At 59.9% G+C, this 14,369-nt stretch overlaps 1 protein-coding gene across 2 annotated transcripts; it reads right to left on the bottom strand.

Moving 5' to 3' along the window:
- Positions 1-741: 741 nt before the first annotated feature.
- On the bottom strand, positions 742-14,264 carry TMEM53 (transmembrane protein 53). 2 transcript variants are annotated; one of them, XM_084637925.1, is made up of 3 exons: positions 14,160-14,264; positions 5,035-5,147; positions 742-1,550 (listed from the first exon to the last, which is right to left on the bottom strand). In XM_084637925.1, the coding sequence occupies exons 1-3, from the start codon at positions 14,212-14,214 to the stop codon at positions 894-896; spliced, it is 825 nt and encodes a 274-aa protein (XP_084494051.1). In that variant the 5' UTR covers positions 14,215-14,264; the 3' UTR covers positions 742-893. The 2 variants fall into 2 exon arrangements, with proteins under 2 accessions (XP_084494051.1, XP_084494052.1); XM_084637926.1 differs by lacking the exons at positions 5,035-5,147; positions 14,160-14,264 and adding an exon at positions 3,970-4,164.
- Between the last annotated feature and the right edge of the window lie 105 nt (positions 14,265-14,369).

Here is a 14,369-nt window from a genome sequence, read left to right as displayed (position 1 = left end):
GCCCAAAACTGGACACAGTACTCCAGATGAGGCCTCACCAATGTTGAATAGAGGGGAACGATCACGTCCCTCGATCTGCTGGCAATGCCCCTACATATACATCCCAAAATGCCATTGGCCTTCTTGGCAACAAGGGCACACTGTTGACTCATATCCAGCTTCTCGTCCACTGTAACCCTTAGGTCCTTTTCTGTAGGACTGCTGCCTAGCCATTCGGTCCCTAGTCTGTAGCGGTGCATGGGGTTCTTCCGTCCTAAGTGCAGGACTCTGCACTTGTCCTTGTTGAACCTCATCAGATTTCTTTTGGCCCAGTCCTCTAATTTGTCTAGGGCCCTCTGTATCCTATCCCTACTCTCCAGCATATCTACCTCTCCTCCCAGTTTAGTGTCACCTGCAAACTTGCTGAGGGTGCAATCCACACCATCCTCCAGATCATTTATGAAGATATTGAACAAAACCAGCCCGAGGACCGACCCTTGAGGCACTCCTCTTGATACTGGCTGCCAACTAGACATGGAGCCATTGATCACTACCCGTTGAGTCTGACAATCTAGCCAACTTTCTATCCACCTTATAGTCCATTCATCCAGCCCATACTACTTTAACTTTCTGGCAAGAATACTATGGGAGACTGTGTCAAAAGCTTTGCTAAAGTCAAGGAACAACACGTCCACCGCTTTCCCCTCTTCCACAGGGCTAGTTATCTTGTCATAGAAGGCAATTAGATTAGTCAGGCATAACTTGCCCTTGGTGAATCAGGATTTTATTATGAGCAGAGATATGCTGAAGAAAGAGACAGAGAGCACAGTTTGTTTCTGGTATGATCCCAGTGAAGAGGGAGCATCTGCTGGGGGTCTTTACACAGGCACTTGCTATCTCTGCCTTGGTGAACACTACGCACGTCCAGCGCAGTCATACATGAAAGAGGTGCAGAGGCTCATGTAATAGGAGGGATATGCCAGCAAGTGACTCACATGAGCAGAGTCTGAGAAGTCCACAGCTCTCACTGCAACATTGTGCTGCCGCCGGGCCTCGATCATGTGCTCTATGTCACTGGCCAGGATGATTCTGTCACCCTTGGAGTAGAGGTAGAGCTCGGGCCACCTCGAAGGCCCCTTCAGCAGGGCGTCATAATGGATCTCATGGAAGAAGCGAGTCACTGGATACATCAGGATCCGCAGCACCACCACCAGGATGGCGAAGACAAGCAGGAGGCAATACTTGAGCAGCACGTTAGTTGATCCCAAGACAACTGCCAAGGCACGCAGAGTCCCCGTCAAGTTTCTTCTGCCCGGGGAGCTATCAAAAATGGTGCCCACCACCTTGAGGTTGCTGAATTGCCCGTGCATGTGGATAAGCTCTAGGATGTAGCGGTAAAGCATGACCCCGCCATTGCTGAACACATGAAACAGCAGGGGTTTCTTTTCAATTTTATAGTCAAAGAGCAGCTCCAGGAGCTTTCTAGCTTGGGTCTGGAGGGACCTGATGCCAAAGCTGTCTGCGAAAAACACCATCTTCCATGGAGCTGTGTAGCGGATAACTGTGCACCCCTGGGAGGAACAGAGAGAGAGACCCATCAAGGGCTGTATGTTACATAGAAAGGCAAGCTCCTTCAGGATCCTAATCTGCCACTGTGTTCATAGCACTTGCCCTGTAGGAAAGAGCAATGGTCCCCTCTTCCTGAATTAGGAATTGGCCAGGGCTGGCTCACCATTAGTGTATCTTTAGTATAACATCATCCACAACATTGGTGAAGAAGAAGGAATTTCCTCCCGTCCCTGGCTGGTGATCATTTGGGCCCAGTAGCATCAGGACAAGGTAATACTTATCCCAGCCAAGATCCTCTATAGAAGCCATTTTTATGGGTGGCCTTTTTTGAAGCTTGCTAACTTATAACTATTTGATCAGATGGGGGAGAGATGGGGGTGTCACAGTAGATTCCACTTAAAAGCCACCTTGATATTGACAACTTCTGGTTAATAGCAACATTTGGCCAAGAACCAATCGCGTTCCATTGACTTTAATGTTAATGGGATTTGGATATTGGTAATACCATGCTGATTATTAACAACATGTTTTAGAAGAAAGACCCCAACTGGAGGCAGGTTTGCAAGGTTGCAGCCAGGGAAGGAAGTGCTGGGACATACCTTCCCTCACTGCAGCCCTGCAAACCTGCCTCCAGCCAGCACTCACCCTGTCCTTGTGCTTCCTTCTAGGGCAGTGCCCTGAAAACCTACCTGTGTCCAGGGTCAGCACAGGAGGTAAGGGGCTGTGGGCAGGGAAGGAGTGGGGGATGCAGCCCAGACACCAGAGCTGCACAGTACCTCTCCCTGCACCCAGGGAAGGAAGCACTAGGACATGCTGAACCCCAACCCACAGGGAATTCAAGGAGAGAGACCCTCCGTGCCCCATTCCCTGTAGAAAGCCCCCACATCTGTGCTGCAGCCCCCTCTCTGCTGCTGCCCTGCCCACATGCAGGGAAGATCTATCCCAGTGTTTCATTCCCTGGCTGCAACCCTGCAAAGTTGCTTTCCACTTATTACCAACTGACGGATAACGGCAGCTTTTGCTGGTAACTGAGGAACTGTTAATAAGCGGAACCATGTACCAAAGAGCTTAGGGCGCTTGGCTACATAGCGAAGCCCCCACATTTAGATATATGCACTGTATTACTCTTTACTAATGGTAGGTTTTAATGATGTCAGGCACCCAGGTGCTGAAGCAATGGGCCCCCACAGAAGTTTCTATATAAATGCTAGCTGTAGTAGCACTCCATCTTTTACATTAGCTCAGCAAAGGCATTTATTGGCATTTCTGCTTGAGAAATGCAGAGAAAAGGCATTCAAACAGCTATGTTCAGAGGAGATTGGGGAGAAGGGAGGAAGAAATCTTCACCTATTCTAATAGATTTAAAAGCATCTGGGTTTTGCATTCATACTTCCTAGAGGAAGGAAGGTCCACCCACATCCCTATTAGAACCCTACACATCCCTTCACTTCCCCTGGATTTCCTACCCTCAAGGGTCTGCATCCTGCCCATCCTCCTTCTGGCCAAGGAGGACTTGCCAAGTGTCCCACGGCAGCATGTCAACAATCCTCAGTAGACCAGCAGGGGTGCCTGATGGCCCCATGGCAATAAAAAGTACCGCATTATCCATCTTTTCCCACTGGCTGAGCATGCTGCCTCCACTGGGCTTCCCACCCACACAAAGCATGAGGCTGGCAGGGGAGCTGGGGTCTCCCACTTGGCATCGCAGAACACAAAACCATGATAATTATCAGGTGTACCCTCCCCCTTCAGTTTCTGAGTCCATAACCACCCTATGGCTTCAGCTTCATTTGTAAAGATTCAAAAAGTTCATTTAAGAGATCTTGGAATTAGGGAAATAAAACCCAATAATAATAAAAAAGCCAAGGTAACATAATCACTCAAGTAATTGCAGCTAAGCACACCAGAAAACAAACCCTCCCAAAAGCCTCCCGCATCTCGTCAACCCTCCAACACCTTATGATTTGAAACTTTTACTCATTGTATGAATAAATACAGCTGGGATAGTGGTTTCACTGAAACTATCTATCTGGAAAGCAGCATGCGGCAGGTGCAGTCTAGCTGGGGAGTTCAGCCCACAGAGGAAAATAAGTACATGACATAAAAACTACAACCCTCATATGGCACCACATGCAAATCAAATGTTCTGATTTTGGGTGTTTGATATAATAAAAAAAATCCACAGAGAGTAAAAAATTAGTCAAAAACCCAATTTTCCATTAAAATGGCAATGGAAATTTTTCTCCCAGACACAGTTGTGTGGCTTAATCCTTGTAAAGTGCTAAATATTAATCATATAAGGGTCAGAAGGGCGTTCATTCTCCATGGCTCATTCCATCCTTAGAGTCTCTGTTAGGGTTGCTAAAAAGGGAACTAGGTAGGACTAAATGAAACTGTGTATTTTAGAATGCAGACACCTACCTTTCCGGCAACGGGACTGAGACACCAAATGCATTTCATATAGGATACTGAGCAGTTGCGGAATGCTGTGGCCAGTTGCAACTGAGCAGTGAAATGCTGTTACCAATCCTGAGACATCCAGTCACAAGTCATTCTGTACTAGAACACACTTTAATATATGATCTCACGTCAGGTTAAACATTAACAGTTCAGAGGAGGGCATGTGAGGCAGTCATGCTGGGTAGTATTCCAAGTAGAACTTTGGCATCTATCTTTGTAAAAAATTTGGAACCAAAACAAAGTCCATTCTCACATATTGCGAAAGAGATGAGAAATAATGGGCCTAGATTCCATTAGGTCCAAAAGCCATGCATTTTCCATCATTCCATAGACCAGCAAAGCAACATATTTTAAAAGGGGACTGAAAATGAGACAGACACTGTCAGAAACTTCCATTTCTAGGTCACTATACCAAATCCTGTCCAGGTTGGTAATGACTGAACATTGTTACCATCTGATGGCTGTTCCATAAATTGTGTGAAATGAGTTTAGGGGCATTAAATCAATCCCCAGTAGCCAGGCAACCTGATCACAAAAGCTATCAATAACCAGCACACTTGTTAGTCTCAGAAGAAAGGCCAGAGGCTGAATAAGCCATGGTTGAACTTGCCTTTGACCCTTAAAGTTGGCCCTGCCAGGTCTGTACAGATGTATGCAGCCTGTACTCACTGCCCATGTTATACATGTTCTGTGGATAAACGGAGGACAAAGATTTATACTGGTTTTCAAATCTTTAAGACTTCAGAAACTTTGAAAAAAGGCAAAAAATAATTCCTTTTAGGAAGCACTTCCTGCCTCTGTTGTACACATAACCAGGGTCTTAAAGACAGCGTGCAGAGAATGTCAACATGCTACTTGAACATCCAAGGAGCTTTCACACAAAAATAAGCCCAACACTTTCTTCTAGGGCTTCTCTGGAGTCATAAGAAGGGGTAAGGTCTTTTCACCAGAGTGCAGGGGAGAAAATTCCTCAGGTAGCCTTGCTACAGCTTTATATTGGCATAGAAAGATGAATGATGCACTCACCTTCTGATGGTAGATGGTGCTGTATTTCGCCAGGTGTCTATCACGGCAGCCAGCCCACCCCAGCAGAATTACCACAGGCAGGTTATTTGCATTTCCCCTCTCTGGACTAGTGTCTGAAATAAACCAGAAGATTTTTAAAAATGAAACTGCCCTTCAGTCCACTAGAGTCAGAGCGAAATTGCGACCAAACTAGTTAATAAGGATAGTGGGTTTAACCCACCCCCGAGCCTGTAGTGCAGCTATTGTGCTGATAGGATGCGGAAGGAATCCAGTTATCAGCTAGGATTGCCGTATTATTTGTGGTACAATACAATCAAGACTGGGGCCCTATTGTACTGGGCACAGTACCAAACATAAATGACAAATCTTGCCCCGAACAACTTCTAGTGTAAAGAAAGACAAAAGGCTACAGGCCAAGGTAGGACACAAATAAGGGGGTAAAGATGCTAAAAACTAGAAGCTCACATTATAAATGTTTCTAAAATTCAGGGTTCAAAAAAATCCATTTACCAGTGGCAAATGGCAGGTTTTTCCATCACCGTATGTGGAGGGAAACAGGCTCACTGATTTTTGGACAAGTTTACATTTGCATTAAAAAAAATCTTTCCAGCTCAGTTGGTTACTTAAGGCTTGTCTACACATGGAGTTAGCTCTGATCCTTTGAAAGTGCGTTAAACTAAACAGGAACAAGGAACAAAATAAGAGTGTTTACATGAGGAGTTAATCAGGAATAACTCTATGTGTAGACAAGCCCCAAAGATATTAGTTTTGTCTTGTTTTTAAGCTACCCCAATAGAGCTCTCGGTCCTTTAAAGAGACATAAAAAGAGATGGTAGTTGCCGCAAAGATTTTCCAACCTAATATCAGATGCAGTGGAATGAGAGTGACAGACACCAGCTGGAGAAGGACCTGGGCTATGGCAATAAGCTTACAGGTGACAGTCTGGCCCTGCCCAGTGTTGTTTCCATACACAGACCATTCTGCCACAAATAACTGTTTCTGATTAACACTCCCAGGCACAAAGAAAAGGAGGACTTGTGGCACCTTAGAGACTAACCAATTTATTTGAGCATGAGCTTTCGTGAGCTACAGCTCACTTCATCGGATGCATACCCTGGAAACTGCAGCAGACTTTATATACACACAGAGAATATGAAACAATACCTCCTCCCACCCCACTGTCCTGCTGGTAATAGCTTATCTAAAGTGATAAGGCACAACAGAGGAAGTGATTTAAAGGAGGTGGGAGCCCTGTGTAAACCCAGCTCTCCCTGAAGCCACCAGGGAGCACAGCCCAGTATCCAAACAGGATTATTTTGCTAACAGGAATGTAAGATAGAAGGGTTAAGGGCAAATCCTGCAACAGCAACACCCCTGAGGCTAAGCCCCCTAGGCTACTAGGGACAACACTGCACAGCCCCTGAGGACATCAAACACTCGCACCCCTCCTCCCGGGGCATCAGACACCTGCCTCCCCTCACCTATTCCTCCTGGGACATCAGACCCCCCCCTCACCTCACGCTGTCCCCCCTGGCATCAGACCCCCTCCACTTTGCCCTGTCCCCCCACCTCTTCCCCCCGGGGCATCAGACACCCCCTCACCTCGCCCTGCTCCCCCACCTCTTCCCCCCGGGGCATCAGACACCCCCTCACCTCGCCCTGTCCCCCCACCTCTTCCCCCCGGGGCATCAGACACCCACGCCCCTCACCTCACCCTGTCCGCCCCCCACCTCTTCCCCCCAGGGCATCAGACACCCACGCCCCTCACCTCACCCTGTCCCCCCCCCACCTCTTCCCCCCAGGGCATCAGACACCCACGCCCCTCACCTCACCCTGTCCCCCCCACCTCTTCCCCCCAGGGCATCAGACACCCACGCCCCTCACCTCACCCTGTCCCCCCCACCTCTTCCCCCCGGGGCATCAGACACCTGCCTCCCCTAACCTATTCCTCCTGGGACATCAGACCCCCCCCTCACCTCACCCTGTCCCCCCTGGCATCAGACCCCCTCCACTTTGCCCTGTCCCCCCCCACCTCGTCCCCCCAGGGCATCAGACACCCACGCCCCTCACCTCACCCTGTCCGCCCCCCGCCTCTTCCCCCCGGGGCATCAGACACCCACGCCCCTCACCTCACCCTGTCCCCCCCCACCTCTTCCCCCCCAGGGCATCAGACACTCACGCCCCTCACCTCACCCTGTCCCCCCCCACCTCTTCCACCCCAGGGCATCAGACACCTGCCTCCCCTCACCTATTCCTCCTGGGACATCAGACCCCCCCCTCACCTCACGCTGTCCCCCCTGGCATCAGACCCCCTCCACTTTGCCCTGTCCCCCCACCTCTTCCCCCCGGGGCATCAGACACCCCCTCACCTCGCCCTGCTCCCCCACCTCTTCCCCCCGGGGCATCAGACACCCCCTCACCTCGCCCTGCTCCCCCACCTCTTCCCCCCGGGGCATCAGACACCCACGCCCCTCACCTCACCCTGTCCGCCCCCCACCTCTTCCCCCCAGGGCATCAGACACCCACGCCCTTCACCTCACCCTGTCCCCCCCCACCTCTTCCCCCCAGGGCATCAGACACCCACACCCCTCACCTCACCCTGTCCCCCCCCCACCTCTTCCCCCAGGGCATCAGACACCCACGCCCCTCACCTCACCCTGTCCGCCCCCCACCTCTTCCCCCCAGGGCATCAGACACCCAGGCCCCTCACCTCACCCTGTCCCCCCCCACCTCTTCCCCCCAGGGCATCAGACACCCACGCCCCTCACCTCACCCTGTCCCCCCCCACCTCTTCCCCCCAGGGCATCAGACACCCACACCCCTCACCTCACCCTGTCCCCCCCACCTCTTCCCCCCGGGGCATCAGACACCCACACCCCTCACCTCACCCTGTCCCCCCCCACCTCTTCCCCCCAGGGCATCAGACACCCACGCCCCTCACCTCACCCTGTCCGCCCCCCGCCTCTTCCCCCCGGGGCATCAGACACCCACGCCCCTCACCTCACCCTGTCCCCCCCCACCTCTTCCCCCCCAGGGCATCAGACACTCACGCCCCTCACCTCACCCTGTCCCCCCCCCACCTCTTCCCCCCCAGGGCATCAGACACCCACGCCCCTCACCTCACCCTGTCCCCCCCCCCACCTCTTCCCCCCGGGGCATCAGACACCTGCCTCCCCTAACCTATTCCTCCTGGGACATCAGACCCCCCCCTCACCTCACCCTGTCCGCCCTGGCATCAGACCCCCTCCACTTTGCCCTGTCCCCCCCCACCTCTTCCCCCCAGGGCATCAGACACCCACGCCCCTCACCTCACTCTGTGCGCCCCCCACCTCTTCCCCCCGGGGCATCAGACACCCACGCCCCTCACCTCACCCTGTCCCCCCCCACCTCTTCCCCCCCAGGGCATCAGACACTCACGCCCCTCACCTCACCCTGTCCCCCCCCACCTCTTCCCCCCAGGGCATCAGACACCCACGCCCCTCACCTCACCCTGTCCCCCCCACCTCTTCCCCCCGGGGCATCAGACACCTGCCTCCCCTCAGCTATTCCTCCTGGGACATCAGACCCCCCCCTCACCTCACCCTGTCCCCCCTGGCATCAGACCCCCTCCACTTTGCCCTGTCCCCCCCCAGGGCATCAGACACCCACGCCCCTCACCTCACCCTGTCCCCCCCCACCTCTTCCCCCCAGGGCATCAGACACCCACGCCCCTCACCTCACCCTGTGCGCCCCCCACCTCTTCCCCCCGGGGCATCAGACACCCACGCCCCTCACCTCACCCTGTCCCCCCCCACCTCTTCCCCCCCAGGGCATCAGACACCCACGCCCCTCACCTCACCCTGTCCGCCCCCCGCCTCTTCCCCCCGGGGCATCAGACACCCACGCCCCTCACCTCACCCTGTCCCCCCCCACCTCTTCCCCCCCAGGGCATCAGACACTCACGCCCCTCACCTCACCCTGTCCGCCCCCCACCTCTTACCCCCGGGGCATCAGACACCCACGCCCCTCACCTCACCCTGTCCCCCCCCACCTCTTCCCCTCCAGGGCATCAGACACCCACGCCCCTCACCTCACCCTGTCCCCCCCCCACCTCTTCCCCCCGGGGCATCAGACACCTGCCTCCCCTAACCTATTCCTCCTGGGACATCAGACCCCCCCCTCACCTCACCCTGTCCGCCCTGGCATCAGACCCCCTCCACTTTGCCCTGTCCCCCCCCACCTCTTCCCCCCAGGGCATCAGACACCCACCCCCCCGACCTCACCCTGTCCCCCCCCACCTCTTCCCCCCAGGGCATCAGACACCCACCCCCCCCGACCTCGCCCTGTCCCCTCCCACCTCTTCCCCCCGGGGCATCAGACACCTGCCTCCCCTCACCTATTCCTCCTGGGACATCAGACCCCCCCCTCACCTCACCCTGTCCGCCCTGGCATCAGACCCCCTCCACTGTGCCCTGTCCCCCCCCACCTCTTCCCCCCAGGGCATCAGACACCCACCCCCCCGACCTCGCCCTGTCCCCCCCCACCTCTTCCCCCCAGGGCATCAGACACACACGCCCCTCACCTCACCCTGTCCCCCCCCCCCACCTCTTCCCCCCGGGGCATCAGACACCTGCCTCCCCTAACCTATTCCTCCTGGGACATCAGACCCCCCCCTCACCTCACCCTGTCCGCCCTGGCATCAGACCCCCTCCACTTTGCCCTGTCCCCCCCCACCTCTTCCCCCCAGGGCATCAGACACCCACCCCCCCGACCTCACCCTGTCCCCTCCCACCTCTTCCCCCCAGGGCATCAGACACCCACCCCCCCCGACCTCGCCCTGCCCCCCCCACCTCTTCCCCCCGGGGCATCAGACACCCACCCCCCCCCGACCTCGCCCTGTCCCCTCCCACCTCTTCCCCCCAGGGCATCAGACACCCACCCCCCCCGACCTCGCCCTGTCCCCCCCCACCTCTTCCCCCCTAGGGCATCAGACACCCACGACCCTCACCTCACCCTGTCCCCCCCCACCTCTTCCCCCCAGGGCATCAGACACCCACGCCCCTCACCTCACCCTGTCCCCCCCACCTCTTCCCCCCGGGGCATCAGACACCCACGCCCCTCACCTCACCCTGTCCGCCCCCCGCCTCTTCCCCCCGGGGCATCAGACACCCACGCCCCTCACCTCACCCTGTCCCCCCCCCGCCTCTTCCCCCCCAGGGCATCAGACACCCACGCCCCTCACCTCACCCTGTCCCCCCCCCACCTCTTCCCCCCCAGGGCATCAGACACCCACGCCCCTCACCTCACCCTGTCCCCCCCCCACCTCTTCCCCCAGGGCATCAGACACCCACGCCCCTCACCTCACCCTGTCCCCCCCCCACCTCTTCCCCCCAGGGCATCAGACACCCACGCCCCTCACCTCACCCTGTCCCCCCCCACCTCTTCCCCCCCAGGGCATCAGACACCCACGCCCCTCACCTCACCCTGTCCCCCCCCCACCTCTTCCCCCAGGGCATCAGACACCCACCCCCCCGACCTTACCCTGTCCCCCCCACCTCTTCCCCCCAGGGCATCAGACACCCACCCCCCCGACCTCGCCCTGTCCCCCCCCAACCTCTTCCCCCCAGGGCATCAGACACCCACGCCCCTCACCTCACCCTGTCCCCCCCCACCTCTTCCCCCCAGGGCATCAGACACCCACGCCCCTCACCTCACCCTGTCCCCCCCCACCTCTTCCCCCCAGGGCATCAGACACCCACCCCCCCGACCTCGCCCTGTCCCCCCCCAACCTCTTCCCCCCAGGGCATCAGACACCCACCCCCCCCGACCTCGCCCTGCCCCCCCCCACCTCTTCCCCCAGGGGCATCAGACACCCACCCCCCCCCGACCTCGCCCTGTCCCCTCCCACCTCTTCCCCCCAGGGCATCAGACACCCACCCCCCCCGACCTCGCCCTGCCCCCCCCACCTCTTCCCCCCGGGGCATCAGACACCCACCCCCCCGACCTCGCCCTGTCCCCCCCCACCTCTTACCCCCCAGGGCATCAGACACCCACGACCCTCACCTCACCCTGTCCCCCCCCACCTCTTCCCCCCAGGGCATCAGACACCCACGCCCCTCACCTCACCCTGTCCCCCCCACCTCTTCCCCCCGGGGCATCAGACACCCACGCCCCTCACCTCACCCTGTCCGCCCCCCGCCTCTTCCCCCCGGGGCATCAGACACCCACGCCCCTCACCTCACCCTGTCCCCCCCCACCTCTTCCCCCCCAGGGCATCAGACACCCACGCCCCTCACCTCACCCTGTCCCCCCGCACCTCTTCCCCCAGGGCATCAGACACCCACGCCCCTCACCTCACCCTGTCCCCCCCCACCTCTTCCCCCCAGGGCATCAGACACCCACGCCCCTCACCTCACCCTGTCCCCCCCCACCTCTTCCCCCCCAGGGCATCAGACACCCACGCCCCTCACCTCACCCTGTCCCCCCCCCACCTCTTCCCCCCAGGGCATCAGACACCGACGCCCCTCACCTCACCCTGTCCCCCCCCCACCTCTTCCCCCAGGGCATCAGACACCCACCCCCCCCGACCTCACCCTGTCCCCCCCACCTCTTCCCCCCAGGGCATCAGACACCCACCCCCCCGACCTCGCCCTGTCCCCCCCCAACCTCTTCCCCCCAGGGCATCAGACACCCACGCCCCTCACCTCACCCTGTCCCCCCCCCACCTCTTCCCCCCAGGGCATCAGACACCCACGCCCCTCACCTCACCCTGTCCCCCCCCACCTCTTCCCCCCAGGGCATCAGACACCCACCCCCCCGACCTCGCCCTGTCCCCCCCCAACCTCTTCCCCCCAGGGCATCAGACACCCACCCCCCCGACCTCGCCCTGCCCCCCCACCTCTTCCCCCCGGGGCATCAGACACCCACCCCCCCCGACCTCGCCCTGTCCCCTCCCACCTCTTCCCCCCAGGGCATCAGACACCCACCCCCCCCGACCTCGCCCTGCCCCCCCCACCTCTTCCCCCCGGGGCATCAGACACCCACCCCCCCGACCTCGCCCTGTCCCCCCCCACCTCTTCCCCCCCAGGGCATCAGACACCCACGCCCCTCACCTCACCCTGTCCCCCCCCACCTCTTCCCCCCAGGGCATCAGACACCCACGCCCCTCACCTCACCCTGTCCCCCCCACCTCTTCCCCCGGGGCATCAGACACCCACGCCCCTCACCTCACCCTGTCCGCCCCCCGCCTCTTCCCCCCGGGGCATCAGACACCCACGCCCCTCACCTCACCCTGTCCCCCCCCACCTCTTCCCCCCCAGGGCATCAGACACCCACGCCCCTCACCTCACCCTGTCCCCCCCCACCTCTTCCCCCCAGGGCATCAGACACCCACGCCCCTCACCTCACCCTGTCCCCCCCACCTCTTCCCCCCAGGGCATCAGACACCCACCCCCCCGACCTCGCCCTGTCCCCCCCCAACCTCTTCCCCCCAGGGCATCAGACACCCACCCCCCCGACCTCGCCCTGCCCCCCCACCTCTTCCCCCCGGGGCATCAGACACCCACCCCCCCCGACCTCGCCCTGTCCCCTCCCACCTCTTCCCCCCAGGGCATCAGACACCCACCCCCCCCGACCTCGCCCTGCCCCCCCCACCTCTTCCCCCCGGGGCATCAGACACCCACCCCCCCGACCTCGCCCTGTCCCCCCCCACCTCTTCCCCCCCAGGGCATCAGACACCCACGCCCCTCACCTCACCCTGTCCCCCCCCACCTCTTCCCCCCAGGGCATCAGACACCCACGCCCCTCACCTCACCCTGTCCCCCCCACCTCTTCCCCCCGGGGCATCAGACACCCACGCCCCTCACCTCACCCTGTCCCCCCCACCTCTTCCCCCCCAGGGCATCAGACACCCACGCCCCTCACCTCACCCTGTCCCCCCCCACCTCTTCCCCCCAGGGCATCAGACACCCACGCCCCTCACCTCACCCTGTCCCCCCCACCTCTTCCCCCCGGGGCATCAGACACCCACGCCCCTCACCTCACCCTGTCCGCCCCCCGCCTCTTCCCCCCGGGGCATCAGACACCCACGCCCCTCACCTCACCCTGTCCCCCCCCACCTCTTCCCCCCAGGGCATCAGACACCCACGCCCCTCACCTCACCCTGTCCCCCCCCACCTCTTCCCCCCAGGGCATCAGACACCCACGCCCCTCACCTCACCCTGTCCCCCCCCCACCTCTTCCCCCAGGGCATCAGACACCCACGCCCCTCACCTCACCCTGTCCCCCCCACCTCTTCCCCCCAGGGCATCAGACACCCACGCCCCTCACCTCACCCTGTCCCCCCCCACCTCTTCCCCCCAGGGCATCAGACACCCACGCCCCTCACCTCACCCTGTCCCCCCCCACCTCTTCCCCCCAGGGCATCAGACACCCACGCCCCTCACCTCACCCTGTCCCCCCCCACCTCTTCCCCCCAGGGCATCAGACACCCACGCCCCTCACCTCACCCTGTCCCCCCCCACCTCTTCCCCCCAGGGCATCAGACACCCACGCCCCTCACCTCACCCTGTCCCCCCCCACCTCTTCCCCCCAGGGCATCAGACACCCACGCCCCTCACCTCACCCTGTCCCCCCCCCACCTCTTCCCCCCAGGGCATCAGACACCCACCCCCCCCGACCTCACCCTGTCCCTCCCCCACCTCTTCCCCCAGGGCATCAGACACCCACCCCCCCCGACCTCACCCTGTCCCCCCCACCTCTTCCCCCCAGGGCATCAGACACCCACCCCCCCGACCTCACCCTGTCCCCCCCACCTCTTCCCCCAGGGCATCAGACACCCACCCCCCCCGACCTCACCCTGTCCCCCCCCACCTCTTCCCCCCCAGGGCATCAGACACCCACGCCCCTCACCTCACCCTGTCCCCCCCCCACCTCTTCCCCCCAGGGCATCAGACACCCACGCCCCTCACCTCACCCTGTCCCCCCCCCACCTCTTCCCCCCAGGGCATCAGACACCCACCCCCCCCGACCTCGCCCTGCCCCCCCCCACCTCACTCCTCCCCGCAGGGCCTCGGACACGCGCCGCCCCCCGGACCCGCCGCGCCCGCGAGGACCCTGGGGACCCCACCCCCCGGCCAGCCCCGTACCCGGCCAGCCCCCCGGCGGCAGCTCGATGGTATAGTCCAGCTCCCTGGCCCCCATGCTCGGACGCGCTGAGGAGATCGCAGCCCCACCCTCGGACCGAAGCGCCCGCCCCCCCACAGCGGAAGTGACGGCCCTCTCCTGGGCCGCCAGCCAATCGGAGCGCTCAAGGGCCACGCCCTGTGACCTCACATCCTAGCAACGCGCCTCTCACG

The sequence above is a fragment of the Lepidochelys olivacea genome (genome assembly GCF_965140295.1).
Source record: "Lepidochelys olivacea isolate rLepOli2 genome assembly, chromosome: 8".
Taxonomy (NCBI): domain Eukaryota; kingdom Metazoa; phylum Chordata; order Testudines; family Cheloniidae; genus Lepidochelys; species Lepidochelys olivacea.
The sequence above is the reverse complement of the archived record's forward strand: the minus strand, read 5'-3'. Positions and strand labels throughout refer to the sequence as shown.

Excerpts from the sequence above, each read along its gene's own strand:
- TMEM53 (XM_084637925.1), bottom strand. The coding sequence starts at position 14,214 with ATGGGGGCCAGGGAGCTGGACTATACCATCGAGCTGCCGCCGGGGGGC. Across the intron at positions 5,148-14,159 it reads GCCGCCGGGGGGCTGGCCGG|ACACTAGTCCAGAGAGGGGA; the intron begins GTACGGGGCTGG and ends GGTTTATTTCAG. Across the intron at positions 1,551-5,034 it reads GCACCATCTACCATCAGAAG|GGGTGCACAGTTATCCGCTA; the intron begins GTGAGTGCATCA and ends TGTTCCTCCCAG.